We start from the raw sequence: 27,961 nt of genomic DNA, 5'->3' as shown, positions 1-27,961 counted from the left end.
CTCCAGGAACAACGGTAATTAAATATGCCTGAGTCAGTCTCAAGCATATGGCACTTGACTCCCATAAAAATATTCACAGGAGCTGGCGACACTGCTCACTTTCTCCTTCTCCATTAACTATAATCCCAGCCTTCACTCTAGCTAGGCTCCATTCAGCCGTTCTCATTTTTCTTTTCTTTTGTGCTGGGTCTGATGAAGACAAAGATGATGCATTTCAGTATTCCCAAGACCTTCACAGCCTGAAACTGTAGGCAGCCTAGCCACAGGTGAAGCAGAGGAAAACTGAGTGCTGATGACAATGACGGCTAGTACCCCAGTGACTTTTCACAGGCATGTACAAAATACCTTTTTCCTTTGCTTCTGTTGGCTTGAGTTTTTTCTATTCATCTTAACAACACCTATGAGTGCTATTGCAATCTTAATGTGTTGCACAAATTGTTTCTACTCTGATGAAATGAAGTAGGACATACAAACACTATCCTAATTTATCTTTCCATTATGTGAGGAGAGAGGGCCTCAGAGCATGAGCTAACTTCCCTGAAATTGTATAGAGGATTCACACAAAAAATTGCCAGTGTTCAGTCTTCACCCACCACTTCCTTTCCTTCCTGTTTGTTTCTACTGTGATAGGCATAAACTGGCTGGGGGGGAGTAGACTCTGCCTCCCTTTACACCACTGCCTCAGACCCACAGAGGGGATGAATTAGGAACATAACTCTTCTGCTGGAAAGAATACTATAGGAGGAGAGACGGCTTTTCTTCTTCTTTCTTCTTCCCCCTTTTGCACTCTCATAGCACCCTGCTAGAGTAGCTTAGATTGAGAGGCAAAGGGAGACATACTTGCCTGAGTCTCCATGAACAATAGAGGTGACATAGGAGACAGTGCTTGCGTGAGACTAAAATACAGACTTAGGGAAGTTAAAGGGACAAAGAAAGTACCTTAGAAGCTACAACTAGTTACCATGGATTCAGAAAGTCCTTTGTTTGGTTTGGTTTCTTTCCTCTGAGCTCTGCTCTCTATTTGATTAAATACTTTCTCTCATCTTGATCACTGCCAGCCTGGGGCACCATTGCAGATATTTTTAGTCTCCCAGGCCTTGCCTTACAAAGGTTTCCTTCACTTCTCTTAACATTTCTTATATTGGGAACATCTCTACCCTCCATGTAAGGCTCTAGTCCTATCTGCCATGAACCTCTAGAGCACATCTCCATCTCATCTCAACATCACTTCTCCCATCAAAAACCAGTATGGTGTTTTCTGCTTGATCATCATTTTTTTTGTTTCTATACATTTCATTTTTCATGAGCTAATCAACTTCCATGGCTTCATTTTCTACTTTTCTTCTGGTAGAAATACATTCTCTTCCCACATGTTGATATAGACATACAGCTGCCTATTGGATGATGCCCTCTTAATGTCTCCTAGGGGCATATTTTAACATTGAACACATCATTTTCCTTCTCAAACCAGTCCTTATCCTCTCTATTATTATTATAGTCATAGAAGTTACCCCCCAACCACACAGTTGTCCATGCCAGGAATCTGGAAATGATCTTTGTTCTCTTTAACAGTCATATTCTATTAATCATGTTCTGTAAATCCTTCCCTCTGTCAGTCTCTTGCCACATCTGATGCCCATCATCTTGGTGGTAACCTCCCTGGTAATAGAAGCTATAATGAACATTTGCTAAATGCTTACAATTTGCCATACATAGTGCTAAGCATTCATTGCATTTTATATTAAACTTCACAGAAACCTCAAGCATTTTTAATACTATATGACGAAAATATAATGAAAGGCTGATTAGTTAACCAAGGCAATATAATTTCAACAAAAAAGAGGGACTCTTAAGTCCATGCTCCTACCTTAATAAAAAGCCACCCAAATTCATTCCTTGCCAGTTGAAATGCCTTAGATCATGTACAGTCTTATCTCTCTCTCTCATCTATTTCATTCTGCAGTAAAAAAGAAACTCCAATATTTGCCTTTCGGTGGTACTGGAGTTTGAACTCAAGGCTTTGTTCTTGCTAAACAAGCACTCTGCCTCTTGAGTCATCCTTCTAGATGGTTTTGCCATTAGGTTATTTTTCAGGCACGATCTTTAAATTTTTGCCTGGTCTCCCTCAAACAAGGATTCTCCTACCTATGCTTTTGTCATAGCTGGAGTTATAGAGTCACACATTTATGCCCACTTTATTTGTTGGGATTGGGTCTCTAAAACTTTTTTTTTAACTCCTGAAACTGGGACCCTTCCAATCTCTGCTAGGATCCTCTAGCTAGGATTACAGGTGAAAGCCACTATTTAATAGATTCCAGAGAGAGATTTAGAATCTATTACTATTTCTAATATTTAATCTAGTAGACCAGTTGTTCATGAGGCTTCTGGACCATGAAAGTTCTCTATTTTCTTTCTTGTGAGATTTCCTCTGTATAGTCAGTTCACAGCACAAACACATGCTATAACTTACTTCAGCCCTTCCAGTGATTAGAACCTCTGATCTTTGATTAAAAAGTTATCTGTGAACTAAGGGTGTGTATGATAGGAATTTTGTTTTCACACAATTGTGGTTCTTAATTATATGTAAATTTACTCTGAGGACCCACATGTACTATCATGTAACCCAGAGCCCGCTGATAGTGTGAAGCAGACAGCTGGCTATGCAGTGGTTTGCTAATAACAATGCTAAGACCACCACAAACCAATTGGCAGATGGAAATACCTTTCATCATTACCCACGCAGTGTGGGTTTGATTTTGTATGTGTAATTCTTGGAATAGCTTACAAGTACCTAATTATTTTGTTGTCAAGAATGCTGAATCTGGTCTTGTTAGGGTTCTTTATTCATGTCTATTAAAACAAATATTTCACTGAATATACAGTCTTCTGCTCTGTTCTTGGAAAGACACTGCAATGTGTAAGATAACAATCATGCCCACAAGGGGCTTATTATTTTTCTTTCCTTAGAAATGTGTATAAAAGTATATGAGAATATGACCTTGTTATTCCAACCTTGGAGATATCATTCTGATGTGGGTATGTAAGGGTGGGAACATTTTTTTAATGAAAGTTTGTAGAGTATTACTTTCAACCACTTTTTGCCTTGAGTAGGTTGTATAACCCAGAAAATTGCCTTAAAATTCTGTTTTTATTTAGGAACATGAAGACTAGTACCAGCTTGTCTATAACATTATATAACATAACATTACACAAACATTTCGTGGTCAAAAACCAGATCACTATAGAGAATAAAAAGTGACAATCTTTTAAGTAGCTACCAAGTTTCAATCATATAGACATCAATTCTAAAAAAAAAAATCAAGTCCTGCAAGTCACTTTTTCTGTCAGGGACCTCTGTAATCCTGTACAGATAACATTTAAGAACAGAACATTGGTGTCCACTTCATTAACTGAGCTCCTGTGTATGCTACATGCACACCAGGACAGAAATAGGAGAGAAATAGTTTAGACCTGAGATAGAAGTTTTTTTTTTTAAAGATTAGAACTGAATGCTTGTGAAAAGAGAAAGAGAAACACATCAGAGCTTACTTTACACAGGCCCAAGTCTTAGAAAATTTGTTTTTACCATGACAATAGCATGAATCAAGAAATAGGAGAAGAAAGGAAAACATACTCTTGGACAGAGCCTTCTCCCACCAGGAAACCTGTCCTTTTCAGTGTCCAACTATACAACTAGCAGTGATCCTCTGGGTGGAGGAGACAGAAGGGAGTCCATAGAAAGGGTTGAAGAAAGCCTTCTGCACAGCCACATTTGAGGTCATGGCATGATGCGGGAAGATGGGAAGAGATTTTGACCTAGGATTGAGGTCACATCTATGGAGGACAGCTAAGACATCTAAACTCAGCCAGGAAAATGGTAAGATTAGTGCCTGAGTGTCAACTTGTGGGGCCAGGACACACATGTTAATGTTGTGGAGTCAAGTGTTACAAGATCAGACAAAGTGTAGGAAAAGCTCAGGCTCCTGAGAAGACGCCTGGCTCATGAGAGAATGAAGACAGAGAGGCACCAGGGGTCACACCTTGGTTCCCTATCTTTACATCAAAACATCAGGCTCATCTCTTGACCCCTACGAATTTTCTTCAAAGGTCTTGGGGAGCAATTTGGCTTAAAAATTGTTACTGTAAAGGTGATGTACAGAAGGGTTACAGTTAGCTAAGTTGGGTGAGGAGAACGTTTCTTTTTGAACAGTGTCTCCCCTTCCTTTGCTTTCTCCCAGGTTTTCTCTCCCACCCCCCCACCCATAAATTGCATAGTTCATTTTCAACATAGTGTCTAGTGAGCATCACTGCTGCATTTACTCAGCTTTTATTCCACCATTTCTGTGCTTCCCGCTACCCTCCCCCAAATAGATAAACTTACAAACAAGAGTAAAGATACAGACAGGTACAACATGCCATGTGAAAACGGACCTTTTTTTTGTTTCTTTCATATTCCCTTCCTATGTTTGTATCCCTGCTATTACTGTATCTCATCTGAGTACCCTGGATACTGTATATACATGTATTACAACTAGGGAAGGGAAAGGGAATATCAAAATCGAGAGATAAAGGATAAAAGGCAAACAATCTCCAAAGCAATACTTATAAAACCATCTGGTGTAAACCAACTGTACAACTCATGGGGTAGGGGGAGAAGGAAGGGGAGGGGGGAGGCAGAGGAAAATGAGGGAGGGGGTTACAAGTTGAACAAGAAATGTACTCACTGCCTTATATATGAAACTGTAACCCCTCTGTACTTCACTTTGACAATAAAGGGAAAAAGAAGAAAACAAGAACAGCAACAATGGAAAAATAAAATCCTCATTTCCATTTCTTGAAGTTCATTTTGATAAATATCATTTTGTATGATCATATATACAAGTGATTAGTAAAATCTCAGTGCCCATAGGTTTGATGCTACTGGGAGCTTAACATTGACTTTAAGTTTAACTTACTTATTTAAAATTATATAGGCTGTAAAATGTCTGAGTTTTGTGGAATGAATTCATAAGTACTCAAGAGTGGTATAGTGTCCAAGATCATTAATATTTAGCAATTATTATCAATAAAGTTAATATTTCAGCATTTAATAAAAGAGTCATAAAGTTAAATTTAAATAATGGTGTTAATAAATAATTGGTTTAATAATATATAAAAACTTACTCTAGGACACCATACACTTTACCAATTCTATTTGTATACAAAATAACTCTATCCTAAGTTTTCTAATCACAGCAATTGTATTTCAAATCACCAGAGTAAAAGGATCAATATTATTTTAGAATTACTAATTTACAGAAGAGTCAAGTTGGACCTGAGCGGTAATTCAATAGCATCTACAAATCTAACATATGGTGTTATTTCAGTTCTGCAGGTCTTCAGAATGAAAACTGAGCTATAGTGTGACAACAATCAGGTAGCGGTGAGAAATCCATTATGATGGCTTCCTCTGTAAGCACAAAGTTATTGCTTCTCTGATTGTGACCATGCTGCCTTCACTTCATAGCTTTGGTTCTATCAGTTATAGAAACAAGTTCTTCCCATATTGTACTGGGGCTATCTTTTTACACACACATACACACACACCTATGCATGCATACCCACACACTGTGTTTGGAAGATGTTGGTTGAACTTATAGTTTGAAAGCAATTCTTGCCTGAAAACCAACTATGAGTTCATGTTTTCTCTTCAACACAGCCTTCAAGCCTTTATCACACCCTTTAGAGAGGGTGTTAATGATGTCTATGTTATGCAAATGCCAATCACCTATGTAACTTTTGCTTTGTACCAGCACAGTATCAATCCAGGAAGTCTTCTGAGTTCTCCTGGAATAGCTTCTTCTTTCTCTTCTTTCCTTTCTATCACATTGTAAAGTTCCTCCTCCAAATTTCAATAGTGAACAGTACCAGGGCTTCTTGCTCTTCTCAAGCTGTAATTTAGTACCCACTTCCTAGCCTTTCCTCAACTTTCCCTTGTCTCACTCCCAATCCTGAGCTAACCAGCATCCTCCCAACATCTAATAGGTCAGCTTTTTAAATATTCCATAGAAGAGTGATAGCATAAAGTGCCTGTTTTAACACACCAATCTCCAGTTACATTCATGTTGTCACAATGACAGGATTTCACACTTGTTTTGGCTAAATTATGTATATGTGTCACATTTTCTTTTCCCATTCCTTGACACTTAGGCTGTTTCCATTTCTCTATATCTGTCCTGGGATTTAAGGTGGGTTTTGGGTATATAGGAAGCGTTTTTATAAATAATTTCAAATAATTCAGAGAGATCTCATTTTGGATTCTGCCTGCATCACTTAGTAAAGTTCTTTTTCTACTCTAAGACTTAGTCTTCCAATATATAAAATATAAATCATAGTACCGACTTAATACATGGATCTACTCTGGAGAAGAAATGAGAGACTATCAGCTGCCTAGGGAAGAATTTAGTATAAATTAACTGTTGAATAGATGATATTTTGTGATGCTATTATTGTTATCCATTCCCTGTGAGATTATAAACAGAAACTCCACAGGGATTTTTCATGTGGGCTGTTAATTGGGTTCTTAATTCTGGGCAGATGTTTTCCTGGCAGTAGTTTTTCAGCTCTATTACTTGAAGGTGAGAGAATGGAGAATATCAACATTGCAAGAAATCTCCCAAGAGGATTAAATTAGAGACATTTTGGGCATCATTCAAAATGTTATGGAAACTTCTATCAAAATTTCCAAGATGAGAACTTCATACTTAGATGTAGCTATTACTGACATGATGCTTGCTGGATAGATATCATTTAACATATGCAGAGACTCCCACATACAGACATACACAAATCCTCTCTCTCTCCCTCTCTCTCTCTCTCTCTCTCTCTCTCTCTCTCTCTCTCTCTCTCAATCTCTCAATTTCCTCCCCTCACCCTACTGACCCAGTTAAGAAACTGAGTCATAAGCAAACAAATCTCAAACGGAAAAGGCAGAGATGCCAAATAGCCAAATTAGTCTATTAGGGATATTGCTTCATTCTCTTAAGGTCTCTAAGCATGAGAGCCAGCATATATGTCTATGACAGGGTACAGGAACATTGTGGCAGCTATTTGTGTCCCATGGGACCATAATTGCTCTCATGTAGTTTATTATGTAGAAACTGTTTGGGATATGGCTAGACACAAGAAATGTGCAGAGAGAACCAGCATTATTGATTTCCTACAATAATGGGTGTCCGAGTTGCTTCCTTCCCTTAGACTGTCTTGGGTGAGAAGGGACTACCAGCCTGGGCTGGTAGCTATGTGTCCTGACTTCACCACTGACTGCTCAAGCTTGTCCTGAACCTTCACTTGTGCAACTCTTCCTTTCCATGTGGCCTCAGTGTTTGGTGTTACACACTCATTCCGCTGAAGTCCAAGAACTAATTCATCCTCTCTGGAGGTAGCTGGATTTTCTTTAAGTAGTAAGTTAACTCTTTCTGAACAAGAGGGCCATACACAATCCATTTTCTGAGGTATGTTAAAACCATAATGCTTTGTAAAATGCTGTCTCACATGCATGTTTATTTATAGAATTCTGTCTCTGTCAGTCTAAGAGATTGCTTCTTTCCTCTCCACAAACTCCCATTTTTGAAGGTAGTTAAGTATTGCATCTTCTACTAGAAATATTTAAATGTGGAAGTAGTGAGGAGAGAGACAATTCTGAAATTTCTATTAGTGAATTTGGGGAAATAATTCATTGAGCTTTAAACACCAGGTTGAAAAAACAAACTCAACACAAACCTGCCTTTGTATATTTTATCATTCTTAGCTTGCATCCATATGACCCTTTCTATTTACCAAAGGAGCACTTAATATCCTTATTGCTGTGTTATGAGCCCAATATTTGTCCATAAATCTATGATTCCATGATGACAATGAAGATGCTAATAGATTATAGGAGTCAGAGTGAATATTCAGTTTAATTCTCTCCCAGATGAGGCCTTGCCATCAATATCACTGGTCCCTTCTGCATTTGCATCTGGTTCTGAGTGGATTACTTTTTTTCCCTGCTTTTTCTGAAACTAAGCTCTCTGGAATTAGAGTAATTGTTGGGACTCACATTTAATTGTCTTTTCCTGCACTGGGGTTAAACTTTGTGGAAGCAGAGACAGTTTGGTCACTAGCTGTCTATTTAAAACTCTCAGCCAAGGCCATGAATTGCTGTTGTTTTACAGTGCACATTACCTTATCACTCACTTCCTTCCACATCCCACAAACTTGGGATTTTCTTCCAGTCACATTGTGTCTTAGAAAAGTATGGAGGGGCTGAAGTATTTTGCTTTCTTTTCTTGGGTAGGCAGTCCCAGAGTCCAAAGAAGGTACACTAAGAAAAGACCAAAGAAATGGTTTAGTTCCTGTATATTGACTTTTTGCCTGACAACTTGCCTTTGGTTTCTGGCACCCTTCCTCACCATAGGAAATTTTTTTTTCTTCAATTACTCATCTTTTCCACTTTCCCTAATTTAAAAAATTAGCATAATGTAATGGCATAAAGGGATTTCACCATGATATTTACAATTTCTATCAAATGTTCTTTCTTATTTTCATTCCCTTTTAACAGTTTTTGTTGGATTTCACTATGGTATATGTACATGTTTACTTACCTAATGTTCAGCCTGGCCCTTGTTACCTCCTTATTAGATGTGTGACACCTATTTAAACAAGATGAAATATTATGGTACTTCCTTTTTATCATTATTTGCTATTGTTGTTATTACTAACTATTGATGGTACTATGAACTCATGGCTCTTTGTTAAGCAGGTATGCTAAACTTGAGCCAGGCCTTTACCATTTTTACTCTGGCCATTTTTGAGATAGATCTTATTTCTTTTTGCTTCAGGTTTACCTTGAGAGTGATACACCTATTTATACTCCTTGACTTAGCTGAGATGACAAGCATGTATTACCATGCCATGCTTTCTCTGTTGACATGGATTTTGATGAGTTTTTGCCCAGGTTGGCTGAAACTTCTGTTCTTCTGATCTTTCGCTCCTGTGTAGGTAGGATTATAGCTACCGACCATGATAACTCCATACTAATTTCCTAAAAATAAAATAAAATAAAAACTTGTCATATTGCTCTTGGCAGAAAAGAATGGCTTAAAAATGTCCATAAAAATTCAGAATAATGTTTTCATTGTTTTAAAAAGTCCTTATCAGAAATGTTTAAATTATGCAAATTGTATGCACTCATTGTACAAGATGAAAATCTGACCACTGAGCCTGTCAAGCAAGGAAAACAAGGCAGCATGGAAGGCACAGGTAGCTCTGTCTTCGTGGGCCAACGGTGGACAGTAGAGGTACGAGGAGATCTTTTCAGGGTTGAGTAGGTGGCTTCTGGCTATGGGATCTCTGTGCATTCTTGTACCTCCTCAGCAGACCACACAGGCTGGAGCCGACCATGTCAGTCACAGCACATCAAAGAGACAGTCATTTTTCCAAGGAACCTACTGTTGCTCCTCCTCTTTCTCCTTGAGCAATAATTTCATTCTAATTTTACTCTCAAGGGCAAGGCAAGCTCTGTCCTCTCTAATTTGGCTGGTTGTGTCTCATCTGGCACCAAAGAGAATGCCATTAGTACTAGTAACTGTAGCATAAGCTTTGGCTACACAAATATTCCAAACTTGGACTTAAATTTTCTTTTGTTTTTTCCTTTCATGCTTTTTCTTATTGTTATTAGAAGGTGATGTACAGAGAGATTGCATTAACATAAGGTAGAGAAAGTGTACATTTCTTTTTGAACAATGTCACCCCTTCCCACACTCTCTTCCAGTTTTTCCTTCCTGTCCCATCTCCATCCATAAGCTGCATAGTTCACTTTTGACATAGTGTCTAGTAGTACCATTGCTGCATTTGTTCGGCCTGTGTTCCATCATTTCTGTGATCCCCTTACCTTTTGAAAGAGATAATTGAAGAAACAAGACAAAAGGAAAACAAAAACAGTAAGAAAAGCAAAAAAAACCTTTTGTTTACACTTCTTGGAGTTCATGTTGATAAATATTTTATATGATTATATGATTTTATAAGATCAGATGCAGGTATTGTGCCTTTGTATTCCTCTCCTGTGGTCTCAATCTGTGTGAATAATTTATTGCATCCCAGTGAAGATTTTTTTCATCCAGTGTGTTTACTTGTAGATTAATAGGCACATTCTACCTACCACAAATGAGGGAAACAAAGCTATCTTATGACCTAGCAATTTCACTCCTGGGCATTTATCCAATAGAACACAAACAAGGCCCTACTAAAGCCACCAGCACAACTATGTTCATTTCAGCATTATTTACCAGAGCCAAGATATGGGATCATCCTAGATGCCCCTCAGTGGATGAGTGGATCAAGAAAATGTGGTATATATGCACAATAGAATTGTATTCATCCATCAGGAAGAATAACATTGTACTATTTATAAAGGAACTGGAAAGGCTTGGAAAAAATTACATTAAGTCATGTAAGCCAGACCCAGAGAAAGAAAGATTGCATGGCCTAGGTATTTTTAAAATATGATTGTTCTATTACACAGAAGAAGTTATGGGATGAGGAGTTCTGTGTGCTCCTGTGGTTATCTTCTGTGTTCCAGGTGAGCTGGTACCACTTACCTGATCACATAAGACTCTTTACCCTCTAAAGTTCCCCGTGACATAAATCTCTTTGACTGAGGATATTAAATGACTTTCCATTCCAGGAAATAATTAAACCATTTTTCTGCCCTCTGTGACTTTGAATGTGTTACCTCTGCCTGAAATTATCTTTTCAATTTCATTCAAGTATCTACTCCTTATACTTTCCTAAACATGCATCATTTATCATTCAATAGTCACTACAAACATTTCCACTTGTGGAAATTCTTCATTACTTCTCATTAGTCCAATCATTACTCCTCATCTTAATGGCAAGCTATTGGTCACAATAATAAATACAGATATATGTATAAAAGCAAAGTAAAGATATTCTAGAATTTTTGTATAAAAACCCCATGAAATTGTAGAAAGATATCTGTTAGAAATTCCTCATTTTCTATGATATAAATTGTAATCTCATGTAGAATAACCATAACAGTAAATAAATGATGGAAGAAATGACAAATCTTGAAGGATTATTGGAACTTCAAGAAGGAAATAAGGAATGTATCTGATAGATCATTTGTAGTAACTCTAGATTCTGTTTTCCTTCTGCCACAATGTTAGATTGCAAGTATTTCCACTGACTCCTTTAGAATCAGAGCATATAAGGTGAAATACAGGATGAGAAAGAGTGGAAAGTGAAAAAGAGAGAAAAGAAAGAGGTAAAAGTGAGAGAGAGCGAGAGAGAGAGAACAAGTGAAAACCTTGCTCAATCTTGAGATAACTGATTAAAGAAAACTATTTAAGAATCAGTCACTGGCAGCACATGCCTGCAATCCTAGCTACTCAGGAGGCTGAAATCTGAGGATCATAGGTAGAAACAAGACTGTACAGAAAAGTCCACGAGACTCTTATCTCCAATTTACCACCAAAAAGCCAGAAGTGGTAGAGCACTAACCTTGAGCAAGAATGCTCAGGACAACATTCAGACTCTGAATTCAAGCCAAGGACCATAGCCAAACCAAAACAAAACTAAAAACAAACCGGAGAAAGAGAGAGACACAGAGACACAGAGAGACAGAGACATAGACACAGAGACAGACATATGGAGAGAGACAAAGAGAGAAAAAGAAAGATAAAAGAAGAAATGAAAGAAGAAAGTGAAAGAAAGAAAGAGAGAAAAAGAAAGCATTTACTATAAAGTACGCATTTTTTAATTGTTAGCCTAGTAAAGTGCCTCAAGGCCACCCTTTCTGTTGTTTATTCAATCTGGCCTTCCATTTTTATAAAGCTACTCACAAGGACTTTAAGCAAGTGATTAAGGACAGAATCTTTCATTTCCTTTCTTTGGATCTTATTAGTATTTCCTCCCAAATCCCTGATTCCTTCTCTCATAGAATTAGTGGTACTTAGTCTTTATTCATAGGAATAAGAGCTTTTAAGTATTTCTATTTTTAGTTTATTGGCTAAATGCAATACTGTTGACAGTATACTAAAAATGTTGGGAGGTGTTTTCTGGTTGGTAGGGAATAATTAGCTTTCAGTGTTAACTTGGCTTTAGGATGAATTTTGAAATACCCCTGATGTTCTGTATTCAAGGCATCAGTCTGTAACCTCATGCACAAACTCAAGGAATTCATAGGAAATACTTAATGGCTGTATCATTTACTAAGTTTTACTCATATAAAGCATCCCTTCTGAGAGTATTATTTGGTTAAAACTATGATTTATCATGTGTTGCAATTTATTAGGGTAAGAGTCACATTTTGATTTTAAACTAAATGTCTTGTCTTAGAGTTTTGTTTGCACAATAGTCAAATTGTAGTCATTCATTTGTGATCCCAACCTTTAGCGTTGTTTGCTTTCTATTAGGTCATTTAAAATACAGAAAACAAAGTTTTAATGTGATTTGGAGAAACAAATCTGTTTTGAATTTGACCAAACTGAAGGATTTTCCATTTTCTTTTATTGAGAAAGCTAGGTGTTCTGAGTTGCTCTGTCATGGGTCACAAATAGGTAAGATGGATCCTCTGAGAGTGGACACTGCATGCTGAATACTGTAGCAGGGACTCTGGTTGGGTTAGATACAGCTGCCAGCTAAGGACAGGAACTTCAAGGCTTTCCCATGAGTTGGTCATTCCACTTCCTCAATATGCTGTGAATATTTTATTTCTGTGGACTAGAAATTGGAGAGACCAATAAAATAGTGGAAAAGTCTTACTTCTGAGTGAATTTCATTTGACAAAGTTTTAGAACATTTACCACAGTTCCAAATGTGCTTGGCCTACCGTAGTTCATATGCGTCTAGGCATTTAGAAGGCCTAGGAACACTTCCTTGAGACTTCCTGCAAACATTCCCAGTGATGGCACTGGGTTGGGCTTTGGCTTTTACATCTGAGCTTTGAGCACACAGTTCTACAACGGACTTTAACATTGGAATAGAAATAAAAGATTGTGATTAGCACATTTAATTATACACGGTGATATTTCTATACATGTGTATAATGCACCTTGATCTTATTCACTCTCTACTGTTCTTTCTTAACAATTCTCCCACTTAAGGACACATATTTTGATTTTGCTTAACATATGAATTAAATTCCCCCAGCATCAAATGACTTTTCATTTCCTATCTCCTTCTAAAAACAGATACCCATGTATTTTTTCTAGGGCTGAAATAATAACATACCACAAAGGGGGCAGTTTAAGCAGCACAGTTCCAAAGGCCAGGAGTCCTTAATCAAATTGTCATTGGGTTGCTTTCTCCTGAGGGCTGTGAGAAAGAATTCCAGATATCTCCTCTAGCTTCTGGTGGCTTGATGGCCATTTCCAGTGTTGTCTGGCTTGTAGAATGACTACCCCAATCTCTACTTTCTTTTCTTGGGGCTTTCCCTGTGTGCACATCTTCCTATTTTCATGATATTTCTTTTAATTCTATTAGCTTAGATCCCACCCTAAGTCTCTTGACCTCCTTTTAATTAATTATCTCCATAACAATCGTTTTCCAAATAAGTACTTTACATTCTGAGGTTCTAGGGGTTATGACTTCAACAAATGCAATTTGAGGGATACAATTTAAATAATAATATTTAAAGGTATTTCATGATGATTAACATTCTGGGAACAATGTATTCTGCTGGAATTGAGTTGTGGTAGCTGCAGTTTTGGGGGTCATATAAGCTTCATGATCAGAGGTTAAAAACTATAAAGTATTATTTCCATAGAAGAAAAATGAGTGCTTCTGGGTTCTATTTGTTTGATGTGACAATGAAAGGGTGAAGTTCCTAAGGCCACACTTAAAGATCTCAACACACAATATCTCCAACAGTTATTCCAGTACCAATTCTCCTTTACTATTGTCACTCGATTTCTAGACATGACCCATCTTTCCTTAAAAAATTACTATTACAGAAATCTAGAAGAAAGAATCTAAATGACAGGGAAAAATTTATACCTTTGTGATAATGGATTCATCTTTCATACATTTAGTCTAGAAAAAAGACTGCAAGTGGGAGGAGAGGCAAGGAATGAGTAGACAAGCTTCTTGTGTACCTGTGTGAAAAGACATCTATTCTTTATATATGAAGCATAATAATAAATGAATTAAAAAAGAAAAAAATTTATCTAGCCTTTTTTACTTCTTATTTAAAATTTTTTTATTGTCAAACTGATGTACAGAGGGGATACATTTTCATACTTTAGGCATTGGATACATTTCTTGTACTGTTTGTTACCGCCTCCCTCATTCCCTCCTTCCCCTTCCCCCTTTCCCTTTCTCTCCATGAGTTGTTCAGTTGATTTACACCAAATGGTTTTGCAAGTATTGCTTTTGTAGTCTTTTGTCTTTTTACCCTGTGTCTCTTGATTTTGGTATTCCCTTTCAGTTTCCTAGATCTACTACCAGTATACACTGTTTCCAATGTACTCAGATAAGATACAGAGATAGTGCAGGTACAACCACAAGAAGGTGATACAAGAAGATCATCAATAATAGAAGCTACAGTTACACATGGCATGTTGAAAGTAGTTACAACTGTGATATAACAATCGTTTCCATAACATGGAGTTCATTTCAATTAGCATCATCTTATGTGTTCATAAGGGTATAGCTATTGGACTCTTGTGATCCTCTGCTTTGAGTAGCATAAACCTGTGCTAATTATTCCCTATGAGGGAGACCATAGAGTCCATGTTTCTTTGTGTCTGGCTCACTTCACTTAGTATAATTTTTTCCAAGTCCTTCCATTTCCTTACGAATGGGGCAATGGCATTCTTTCTGATAGAGGCATAAAATTCCATTGTGTGTATGTACTACATTTTCCTGATCCATTCATCTACTGAGCGGCATCTGGGTTGGTTCCATGTTCTAGCTATGACAAATTGTGCTGCGATGAACATTGTTGTGCTGGTGGCTTTAGTGTGTTCTTGTTTGTGGTCTTTTGGGTAGATGCCTAAAAGTGGGGCTTCTGGGTCATAGGGTAGCTCTATGTTTAGCCTTCTGAGGAATCTCCATACTGTTTTCCAGAGTGGCTGAACCAGTTTACATTCCCACCAACAATGAAGTAGGGTTCCTTTTTGTCTAGCCTTCTTTTGCGGTTTGCATGTCAGTAGGATGGTCTTGGATCTTATCATTTATATAGCTCATATGTTAAAATTCTACATACCTAAATCTATCTTTCTTTATTTTGGTCATTGTTCATTGTCATACTAACAGAGACCTATGTTCAAATCAGGGATAAATGAACTTATTACTTAAAATGAAAGCTCAGTATCAGTGTAATATAGAATAAAGGAAATGCATTCATCACTTTTAGTTTTGAGGTTAGAAAACCACAAAGTTATATTTTTACATTTGCTATATCAACAAAAAGATTATATTAAAAACGTGGTGCTAAATACTCTTTACATGATTATTCCCATTTTGAATTTATATGAATATAAGATCCAGAGGTTAGATTAGTGATTAGACTATTTATTATGAATTTTATTTAGGCTAAATTAAAAGAGAAAGATGAGTGTTACTGTAACTAGGCAGAGGGTTAAACAGGAGCTCTGTGTTCATGGACAAGAGGAAAGGATCTGATGGCTTCCAGGTCTGTAGTAACATTGCATACTATAGTTAGCATAAAAATGCAGCCAGTCAGGCTTCCTTTGGACTAATTCAGATCCTGTCCATATTGATCACAGTCAACAAAATTATCATCTGTATGATTGTATTCAAGGTGCTTCTGTTAGATATGACACATTCTCTTCCTCCTACCATTAGTTTTACATGGTTAGAAATACGGGGCACATTTATCTTTCTTATGTGGAATACTACACATCTCTGTCCATACACTCTGTCTCTTTGAATGGTTGTGTGTTTGTGTGTAACAGTGGACTGAAGCCATGGCCTTGAACATGCTAGGCAAGCCCTCTATTATGATGCTGCATTTCTATCTTTCTTGATAGATAACTTGTCACAGGTTAAAAAAAAGCAGATGCCTGGAAATTATTCTAAAAATGGATGGTTAAAGTGATTTTTTTAAAGCTTTCCAAATAATTGAAGCAACTACAACACTTTTGACAAAGCTATTTTTATTAAAAATTCCAATAGATACTTTGTTAGGGGTGGGGGAAAATTAGCTTTCCAATTGTAAAACTACTCTCTGAACAGCCCTTTCCTCCAACTAGGAATGCATTACCAATTAATAACAAAGTGGAGGATTTTTAAAAGAGGGAATAGTTATTAGTAGATTTTTCACTTATTCTCATAACAATTTCTCATACTACTTGGAAAATATTCAACATATAACCAGGAAGGTATTTAAAAAGTACAATTATCATTAATTTAAAGCAGCAAAATTTCAGCAGTAAAACTTGGACCCAGACTCCTAGGCTCCAGAGTGCGAATAATTACCAGGTCTCATATGCAAACATTCCAGATTCTAACGCCACCTCCATCAAGCCACACTGCAACTTGTAAAGCTATTTATGTCCAATCAAATCTCCAGTATTAAGTTGATAGTCATAAATGAACTTGTCAGAACCTGCCATAGTAGTTGTTGTTTAATGCTAGTGACCTGCCTCAGACAACAAATTTGCAGTGGGGGGGAGCACCAGGGCCTCACAGTGTAATCCAGACTATCCTCAAACCCATGCTCTCACTGCCTTAGCATCCCTATGTGCTGGAATTACAGGAATATATCACCACCTCTGGCTTAGACATGATCTAACTGCTCCAATGAACCTATGCTAATTCATTGTTTTGGGTCCCACTTAAAACCCGTGTGTTTAGACAGGTCAAATTAGTAGGGAAGGTTGACTTTTGTCACTGAAATCTTAGTTGGTCAAGCTGGCAGCCAACCAGCCAACTTTGAGTGTGCTTCCTTTTGATCCCAGCCCAAGACTATATTCCCTGTCAGGATTTTCATCCTTCAGTGGTAAAACTATTGGTCCTGCCTAACTTATTACGCAAATAAAATAGTGCATATGAAAATGATTCTAAAATATAAGCACACCTAGAGAGGTCTTGCCATGATGCTACCTATCCCTTCTGCCTGTCCCTGGGAAGACAAAAGAAACTACTGTTCATTCTCATTAGACACTGTGTGGAAAATGAAATGTACAACTTGTGGGTGGGTACAGGTGGGAAAAACTGGGGGAGAAAAAGAGAGAGGGAAGGAGAGATATGGTTCAAAAAGAATTGTACTCATTACCTGATTCCTGTAACTGTGATCCCACTGTATATCAACTCTACAATAACAATAAATTTTAAAAAATGGAAAAGAGAAACCACTGTTTGCTTGTAAACATCTGTACAAGTAGGAGAAATAGTAGAATTCTAAATAAAGACTAGTGTTTGGGATTGAAATGTGCCTATGAACAAATGAGTGATTTTTCTTTTGTTTAGGGTAATATTGCTAGCTTTTATGGTTGATGAAAAAGAAGGAAAATTAAATTATGAGCCAATAGCCATTGTGTTGCACAATAGAGTACCTCTGAGGTACAAAACGGTCCTAATTGCCCTGGTCTTCTTCACAGGATTGGCCTTTGCTATTCTCTCCTCTGTGCATCCAGTGTTTGGCTTATATGGGTCTATGTTTCCTGCCATCATTTATGCCATATTTGGAATGGGACGTCATGTGGCCACAGGTAATCATTTCTATGTTTATGTTTCTCCTGCTACTAATCAAAGAGGCTCAGAGTAATCCTTAGTTACCGCTTGCATTTCCAAAGCAGTTCCAACTTCACTGCTGAAAACCTCAGCAAATATTAGAGCCAGGCATATCTATGTTTCAGATAATCAATATACACTGTGATTTACTAGTATATTACGGTGAACACAAGGTTATTACCAAGAAATCTGTGGCATTTCAAGTAACAAAAACACCATGAAAGAATGGAGAATGTTCTGAGTTTACAATTCAAAGGGAATACCAAATTCGAGAGACACAGGGTAAAAAAAGAGAAATAACTACAAAAGCAATACTTGCAAAACTGTTTGGTGTAAGTGAACTGAACACCTGGCGGGGGGGGAGGGAAAGGGAGGGAGGGAGAGGGAGGGGGGGGAGGCAACAAACAGTACAAGAAATGTATCCAATGCCAACGTATGATACTGTAACCTCTCTGTACGTCAGTTTGATAATAAAAATTTGAGAAAAAAAAAGAGAAAGTACACAATTGGAAGAAAACAAAACCTATAAAGTTTATATATATGTATATATTAATATTGAAGAATATTTTACATGTATTTAACACTTAGGTCAAATGATCTTTTAAGTTTCCTCTATAGTACCCTTTAGTAAGTCTGTCCTACATTGCCTATTTGTGCATTACTCAAGAATTTATGAACCATCATCATTTTTCTGGTAATAGAATAGGTTAAATTTTGGTTCTAGTTGGTCCTAGTTCATGTCTAATTTATGTGTTACCTGTGTGACTGTCACTTATGTTCATGTAAATATAGTGAGAGCTAGATAATTAATGTATAATATTTAGTACTTGCTTCCTAATATGATTTAATAATATTATTTGGTTATTACTATTATAATATGATAACTGCTATCTTACATATTCAGGCAATACAATTATTTTTAAAATGGAAATAACTACAGAGGCATTTTTGGTTGTGGCTATAACAAATTGTCATGAGTTTAGAGGCTCTAAACAAGAAAAAGTTTTCTGTAGTTCTGCAGGTCCATAGTTTGAGATGAGTCTAACACAGGTAAAACTGAGATGTCTATAAGGTTGTGTTTGTTTTTTCTGGACTTTTCTGTCTCCTAGAATCCTCTTGCTTTCCTTGGCTCAGGGAGTTATCAAATATCTTCAAGGTCAGTAGTGCAACATCTTCAAATCTCCTTCTGACTCTATCTTGGAAGAATTTTTGTGATTATAATTATTGAGTAATCCTGGATAATCTCCTTATTTTAAGGTCAGCTGATTAGCAAGTGTGATTTCGTCTTGGGCACACATTACATTTTGCTATAGAGCATAACATTCACAGCTTCTGGCGTTTAGGACCTACACATACTTCAAAGATCACAATCTTGTCCACCACATTGGATTGTTAAGTTTTTCCAGGAAGTCTATCTAAATTTGGATTTTTATATCAAATAACATTGTGATGGGGGAAATATCCAAAGGTTGTAGTCAACCACAATGCTGCATTGTCTGAGAACTTAGAGAAATGAAAACAACCTTGGCTTCTACTTCAGACTTACTGAATTATAATCAGCATTTTCAGAAGATCTCCAGGTTTTATGGACACACACACACACACACACACACACACAGAAGTCACAAGCTACAATCAACAGTAAAAGTATATAAAAGCATAGTCCCATAAGATTAGATCACTTAGTGATGTCCCAGGGGTCTTGGTTTGAGTAAATGCACTGTGATATTTAGCACACAATGAGAGTGTCTAATAAATTTCTCACAATACATCCTGTCATAAGTATATATTATCTTATCTATCTTCAGGCTATATTATAATGTGCATGTATACATAAGCTTGTATAGGTATGTGTGTACATATGCATGTGCACATGTGCATGTATATACACTTAAATGTGTAAATGCATATGTATATACACATATACATGTGTGTACATGTGTGTATATATGTTTCAGAGAACATAGATACAACATATATGCAATTCATTATGAACTTTTGGAAGAGGTTTATGCAGGCATAATGGGGCATGCCTGTAATCCCAGCACTCAGAAGGCTGAGGATAATAAGTTTGAGGTTGGTCTGGGCCACATAGTTAAGTTTCAGTCTAGATTGGAATATATAATGAGATCTTGTCTCAAATAAAACAAAATGAAAAGGCAACATGAAATACCATGAAAGGGAACTCTACCTACTTGTTCTACCCCCAAGGAAGAGAATTTGTACAGTTTGCACAAGTACCTAGGTACGATCACCAGCACCATACAAATAAAGCTTTATTTTACCATATCCTCTTAAATAGACTGTGCCATCTGTATGTTTCAGGCAAAAAGAAAAGAAAGGAAAAAATAGTACAAGCCCTAAAATTTAGTTTCTTGTGAGAACTTTGATTAAAGTCTTAGGTGCACTGCACCATTTATAGGGTCAATGTGGCCGTGTATGAAGACTAAGCATTTTTTATCTTAGTGATGTATAAGGAACGTTCCTGTTGTACTGATGCAAAAGGAAATAACATGAGAGTGGGTTACAAATTCTTCATGTCTACTACATTTTAATTATCCTGCCTCCTTATTTCCTAACCGTTTATTTTTATTTCTTAGAACATTTACATATGTTTTTATAAAGAAGCAAATGGTATTAAAGCTGACCCCACAAACATTTCCTCTGTTTAATACTAGATAAAAGAGGAAAGTAAAGCAAATTTGCTCAAGAGACCATAATTACACTGAGAAGCAAAAAATACTCAATTTGATAATGCTTAAATATGCACCTATACAGCCAATTTATTTGTTGGATAAGAACTACAAACATTTTGCTGCTTACATAGTTTTGAAATGACTGGTTACATAATATTCTGTAACTAGCAGATTATTTAACAAATTATTATCAGCTATAAAAAAACTTGTGGTCTATTAAGGTAAATAACAGGCATTTCAAAGAACATGTAATTTATAGACATTCCTCTCTGAAAAATAAATGCTAATGCTATTTTATTTCTGAATTTAGATCCTTTGCAGAGTAACCTGGACCTTCTTATTTTATTTTATAACCTAGTACTTAGATTTTTAAAGAATCAATAAGAAAGTGTGGATCCTTAGACTTCATGGCAGACTTCAGAGGAATTACAGAAATGAATCATTTTTTGAACTTTCTATGCTCTTATACATGGAAGAAATGAATCTTATCAAAAGTCTCTACAAATATTCGATACACAGAACAGATTTCTCTTTTATTTAATTTTACTTTATTTATGCTATAGAAAGACCTGCCCACTATACTTTATTAAGGTATTAGTGGTACTTTCATGAAGAAAAATACTGTACCTTGGGTTTTAACTCCTACTTAGGTGTTCAAAATGGAATACTAAATGCTGTAACAAATTATGTTAGATGCATCTTTTAAAAGTAAATGATTCAGAAATGTACTCACTGCCTTACGTGTGAAACTGTAATCCCTCTGTACATCACTTTGATAATAAAGAAATAAATGAGGGCTGGGGATATAGCCTAGTGGCAAGAGTGCCTGCCTCATATACACGAGGCCCTAGGTTCGATTCCCCAGCACCACATATACAGAAAACGGCCAGAAGCGGCGCTGTGGCTCAAGTGGCAGAGTGCTAGCCTTGAGCGGGAAGAAGCCAGGGACAGTTCTCAGGCCCTGAGTCCAAGGCCCAGGACTGGCCAAAAAAAAAAAAAAAAAAAAAAAAAAAAAAGAATAAATGATAAAATGAAAAAAAGTAAATGATTCAGGCCATAAAGATATTGAATGTCCTATTCAACAATGTGAATTTTCTTCTTTAAACTTAAAATACAATTTTTTAAACAAACATGTATAAAACATAATCTTAAGAAATAACCAACCAATTTATTCCTTGGTATATAGAAAAGGAAAAAAAGAATCTGGGTATGTATCCAATGGAAACAAAATTGTGGAAGATCACCCAAATGTGATAATTTTCAGTACCTACTCCACATCTAAATATGAAAATGTTTTGAGAGGACAAAGTGTGTTCGGCAATGCCGGAGGTTTGTAAAGGATAACCTTTACAGAGAGTGAAATAAATATTTACTGAGAGTTTATAATGAGGGAGCAGCCCTGCCAAAGAGGTATTGCTTTCAAATCCAGAGATGGCTTCTGTTTTTCTCTCCACCAAAGCCTACAAGGCTCTTACTCGCCTACCATTCAACTCTCTCTTACCTTTCTTAAAAATCTCAAGAAAGTTAGACTGAATGCAAGGATGAACTCATTTCTTTCTTAAAACAATTCTGTAGGGGGCTGGGAATCTGGCCTAATGGCAAGAGTGCTTGCCTCATATACATGAAGCCATAGGTTCGATTCCTCAGCACCACATGTATAGAAAAGACCAGATGCGACGCTGTAGCTCAGGTTGGCAGGGTGCTAGCCTTGAGCAACAAAGAAGTCAGGGACAGTGCTCAGACCCTGAGTTCAAGCTCCAGGACTGGCAAAAAAAAAAATTCTGTAGGCATTTGTTCACTCACTTCTGTGTAAAATAGTTTACTGTATAGGCTTACTAGATTTACAGACCATCCTGCTGTAAAATACCATGAAAAATATCTTTTCTCAAAAGTAGGTTCCATGGTGAATGTATCTTATGCAATGTTGCCTATCCTGGTTCTTTGCAGTGTTATTTATTTAGATCTTGGTGATGACAGTGATCATGATGGTTTGTGTTCATGAATTGATTCAGAGAATGATCGAGTTTGCACAGAAAATTCCATTCAGCTTTCTCTGAGTTTACGTGTCATCAATCTCTCAGAGAAAATCAAAGAATGTCAGATCATAACAGTACATTCTGACTTTAACTGTTGTAGGAATCACCTGAGTAACAGTGTTTATTAAGTGCTAACTACGTGCAATTAAGTGTTAGCTATGTGACGTATGATATATTATCTTATGCAATCCTTCTTAACCCTAGTGGATAAGGAATATGATCTTTTATGAAATAGACTGGGGTAGCAGTTCTGGTATTTAAGGCTAGGTTCCTATATTGTCACATCGTTCTGAATTCACAATATAGATTGCTTATTTTATCCAATGCCCTTATCAATCAACAGTAATGTGCTGTAGGTCTCCATTGAGATCTGTTCCTGTTGGACTCACATCCCTATTTCCTGGTGCTGCTGTCCATGCACTGTTTTCACAAAGCCTCACAACTTGAAGACAAGCAATTTTTAGCTTCTGAGTCAAGCAGGGGGCGTCTGCATGATTTGTATGTGTCTTTAACTTAAGCCTGTCTGAGGAAATTAGCATTTCTCTGAGTGGCTGCATTGTTAGACAAGCTTTGTCAAAAGTGAGGCATAGGAACTCTTAGAAAAAATAGAGGACCACAATAACCATGCTCCCACAAATGCAGGAGGCCATGACAATGTCTGGGAAATACCACTGAACCTTCTCTAGAAGCAGTAGAAAGAAATGATATATTTAATTATTTTACAGGCTATTCCATGTTGTTAGAAAGGTATACTCAGCAATGAGTCATAGCAGGTGCAAAGTTTTAATCCTGGTCAGGAATAGTTAATTGGGATGCATCTCAGTATATTTGAAATTCAAGACAGATACTTAAAGAAAATCTGACTTAGGCAGGTGCATGTGAAGAGAAAATGTTTCAGGCAAAAAGATTATATTGATCCGCCAAATTTACTGAGGTTTTCAATTTTCTCCTTTGTATTCACCCTAAAGCCTAAAATGCAAATACTACCTCCATTTAAGAGGTAAAAGACATCTGACATAGTAAGGTAAGTGATTTGCAATTAAATCCAGGCAAGAATTTATTGTGTGTATGTGTGTGTGTGTGTGTGTGTGTGTGTGTGTGTGTTTGTGTGTGTGTGTGTGTGCATCTGTGCTGGTACTGGGGATTTAACTAAGAGGCTGGCAGTATCCTTTAACTTTTTTCTTTCAGGGTTGGGACTCACTTGATCCAAAGCTCTAGGGTTTCTGCTGGTTAAATCGTGATAAGCCTCTCTCAATTTGTCAGCTAGGGCTGACTTTGAACTGCCATCCTGAGATCTCAGCCTTCTGAGTAGGTAGGATTACAGATGTGAGTCACTGGCACCTGATTTGGGCCATCATTTTGATCCTAGCTCCAAGGTCTTTCTCTATAGTCATCTATGAGAGATACAAAACTGTATAGCTAGAACACAGTAAGTAAGTATATGTGTATAGCTATAGGCACATGGAGGTATCTGTTTCTTTCATGGAATGGGGTGAAAAGTAGAAGAGAAATTCTAGTAGAATTCAATAATGTGTCTGAAAATAATAAGATTTTGTGCCTCCTCTCTTTTAGGCACTTTTGCCCTGACATCCTTAATCTCAGCCAATGCTGTGGAGAGACTGGTCCCTCCAAGCAGCCAGAACCTTACCACATACAATCACTCCAGTGTGCTGGGCTTGTCTGACTTTGAGATGCAGAGGATTGGAGTTGCCGCAGCAGTTTCCTTCTTGGCTGGTGTGATACAGGTAAGTCATTTTGAGATTTATAAATATAGCAAGGAAAACAGTGGTGACAGAAAGGTGATTGGTGCTGGTTATATTTGTACACTTGCTCATGGGCTTATGTCTCCAGATAATTTAAAGGGCAAGTTTTATCTTCAAGTGTTTTATCTTCATGGAGTGACTATTTACTGTGTGCAGTAGTTACTGTATAAATGTTGGTCAAATTAACGAATTACAGTTAATACAGTGAAGAATCAAGTTGACTGTGTAAGCAATAGATTTCTAAAGACAAAATTTGAAAATAGAACAGATTCTCTATAAGGCGCAAAGTCTATCCTTGTCCTTGTGTTCACCCAGTCACCAGATTGTCACTCACAGAAAAGGGTGTTGTGGGAGAAATTTGTACAGTGAGAATGAGATATGACAAGATTTTGGAGTCTTTCCCAATTTTAACATTGTATGGTTTTATTGCTGACATCAGTGAGAAAATAGTACTTTGCTTGCATCAAAAGCATTGTGATCCCAGGTCTTTATACCTAGTGCTGTGCCATTTTCTGTCTTTTCTACTTTCAGAACCTGACAAAAATATTGCTGCCAGGTTTGCTGACTTCCTTTCACCCAAAATGTCAGTGTTTGATATTTTGTTGTTTCTAATAAGTAGTCAAAAGTAGAAACCTTAGAACTAACTTTAAAATGAACAAAGTCACTTTTTGCACTGTGAGAAAATAATGGGTAAGAACAACTTAAAAAAGGCCAGGGGGCTGGGAATATGGCCTAGTGGTAAAGTGCTTGCCTTGTATAGATGAAGCCCTGGGTTCGATTCCTTAGCATCACATATATAGAAAAAGCCAGAAGTGGTGCTGTGGCTCAAGTGGTAGAGTGCCAGCCTTGAGCAAAAAGAAGCCAGGGACAGTGCTGAGCCAGGGCCCTGAGTTCAAGCCCCAAGACTGGCAAAACAAAACAAAACAAAGAAGGCAAGTCTATGGTCTTCTAGCCCTGGGATGAAGCAGAACATGGTGGTGGGAAAGGAAGAGCTGCTTAAATCATTGCAACCAGGAAGTAGAGAGGTGTGAGGTGGGAAACTGAGGGGCAAGCTAAACCCTTTAAGAGCAGAGCTCCTGTGATGTACATCTTCCAACAAGGTTGTTTTCCAATGATTTCTCAATCATGCCATTATCTTGTATATTTTTCAATAGCTTAACCTGTGGATTAGGTCAGGACCCTCAATATCCGTTAGTTTTCCTCAGATAACATCTCTAATCATTGCTTTGGAGGCCAAACTTTTGCCACCTGAGCTTTCGGGGCTCATTTTATACATGAAATTTCCTGTCCAGAGATCATTTCTACTCACTCCCTTCTTATAAACCAAATTGTGTATAAACAAACCCTGGGTGGGTGGCTTGTGTTTGGGGTTAGAAGTGTCTCTATAAATCTGTCACATTAATTTATAAGGTCCAAGATTAGGTATAAACTGAGAGGCAGAGAATAGTTAAGGACTGCCTAGAATTGAGTAGAAGGAAGAAAAAACTGAAACTAGAGGGACAATCATATTTTCTATGGCTTTTATAGCAACATTAAAACTAGAAATAACAATTAAATGAAAACTCGTCACCTGGGCAGTCTGTGACCTTTACTATAATTTTTCATACATGAATGATGTTAATGAATTCTTTTTTTTTTGGCCAGTCCTGGGCCTTGGACTCAGGGCCTGAGCACTGTCCCTGGCTTCTTCCCGCTCAAGGCTAGCACTCTGCCACTTGAGCCACAGTGCCGCTTCTGGCCGTTTTCTGTATATGTGGTGCTGGGGAATCGAACCTAGGGCCTCGTGTATCCGAGGCAGGCACTCTTGCCACTAGGCTATATCCCCAGCCCCAGCATTAGTTTTTAAATCTAAGAGAATAGGTAATTCACAGCACAACTAGCAACTTTGAGCAGAGTTCTCATTTTAACTAATTGCTATGAATTTTAAACAGTCATCAGGCATTTTATTATTAGCTAACATAATTGGACTAAAATTTTAATTTAGCTAAGAATTCTTATGATAAATATAAATTGAAAAGCCTGGATTCTAACACCATAAACAACAAAAGACAAAAAAATTGCCCAGACTGAAACTCCCTAGAATTATAGGAGTAAAATGTTGCTAAGGATGAAACAGGATATTGTTATAGATAATAAAAGTAATTTCATTTTCATGGCCTTTTATTACATGTAAATCTGATCCAGATAGTTGCATGTTTTCTCTTATAACTTCATCAGACATCTGCTTTCTTTTCTCTTTAGCTTTGGTCCTAGATATGAGACCTATGTTTTAGCCAGTTTTTGAACAGATGGATGGACTTTATTTGACCTGCAAACTCATCTGTGCATCACCAACAAGAACCTTAAAGTATTTTTTTTTACATGGTACTGAGGACTGATCATAGGACCTCATGTTTGCCAGGCAAGCACTCTACCTCTTGAACCACACACTTAGTCCTTTTGCTTTCAGTTTTTTGCTGTCTTTTTCAAAGATCTGATTTGGAGCTAACTTTGCTGGGAAAATCTCCAGATGACACAAGGCGCAGTTCATTTGGATTTTTTTGGCTTTAGCTTTTCAGTCAATTTTTTTCCCCTTTGCCTTTCTTCTTCAGAATTGAAATGCACTGAATATAAGGAAAATGACTAGGAATCCAGTTTCTACAAACAGAGGAAGTATTTGATTGCCTTGTTTTATTTGTGTGTTGCTCGGTTTATGGATTGTTTGTTTCCAGATTGACATGTTTACCTCTGAAAACTAAGAGATAAAAATTATTTAGGTTAAAGAGGAGGATGATAAGAGAAAATGGAAAACTGTTAAAATAGAGTGTTTGCCACTGTGAAATTAGAACAAGGAAACCTGTTGGGGGTGCTATTTCATAGAGAGCAGGGCTTAGGAAATGTGATAGAGGGGTGAAATTAATTGGTATAGAGCTTTAACATGTGTGGAGATGTAACAATAAAATGAAATCCCCACCCCCCCATATACCTGATATAAGCCGATAAAGAAAGAGATAATTGGATGTGATTTCCTTAGTTAGAAATGTTCTGAGCTGCAAGTGACAGAGCACCCGTCTGCTAGGAATGTAGTCCATAATTGCTGAGAGTCATAGAAGCAAGAAATTGATAGGGAATTTGATGTCTGTCAACACATTCTACTCATGAGCTGATCTTTCTCTGATTAGATAAAGGCTCTGTGACTTCTCAGTGTATTTCCTTTATAGGAAACTTTATAGTTTACAGTTATTGATTGTTTCATGCTTTTATTCTTAAATGTAAATTATAAAAATATTGAATGCTTTTTGAGGGATTTTCAGTGTATGTAGGGATAATCATGTTTTTTTCTTGAAACTATCATATTGTCTATTATATTATTGGTTTTCTAATAGTGAATCAACATTAAAGTGGTTCAAATACATTTTAATGACCACGATTTCTTTTTTATCTCAGTATGTTGTTGGACATTCTTATTATTTTAATATGGCTAATCTAGTAAATAATAAATTTATTTATTAAACACTTTTTCTTAATTGTATTGGACTGTAGCTTTCTTTAGCAGGAATGACAATGTTTTTCTTCTTAGCATTCCTTTCAGTCTTAAGCATAAAGAGCACTTTTTCTGGAGCATCTAGTGTCTGAAGAAGGCTTTGTAGAATACTTCTTTGAAATCATCAGTTAACTAGCATACTTTATGGTACTTATAACGTTTCCTGTCAGTGTTCTCCAATTTCTTCTATAAAAAGTTGGTAAT

The 27,961-nt window shown here is 37.0% G+C and overlaps 1 protein-coding gene across 1 annotated transcript in view; it reads left to right on the top strand.

Annotated features, from left to right (window-relative positions):
- The window catches only part of Slc26a7 (solute carrier family 26 member 7), a 122,881-nt gene that overhangs the window by 6,851 nt on the left and 88,069 nt on the right, over positions 1 to 27,961 (top strand). The window contains exons 3-4 of the mRNA XM_048358871.1: positions 17,607 to 17,717; positions 24,044 to 24,216. Of these exons, the coding sequence (XP_048214828.1) occupies positions 17,607 to 17,717; positions 24,044 to 24,216 (284 nt within the window). The remainder of the gene's footprint in view (positions 1 to 17,606; positions 17,718 to 24,043; positions 24,217 to 27,961) is intronic.

The sequence above is a fragment of the Perognathus longimembris genome, chromosome 12, assembly GCF_023159225.1.
Source record: "Perognathus longimembris pacificus isolate PPM17 chromosome 12, ASM2315922v1, whole genome shotgun sequence".
NCBI classification, from domain to species: Eukaryota; Metazoa; Chordata; class Mammalia; order Rodentia; family Heteromyidae; genus Perognathus; species Perognathus longimembris.
Note: the sequence above shows the minus strand (reverse complement) of the source record. Positions and strands in the feature narration are given on the sequence as shown.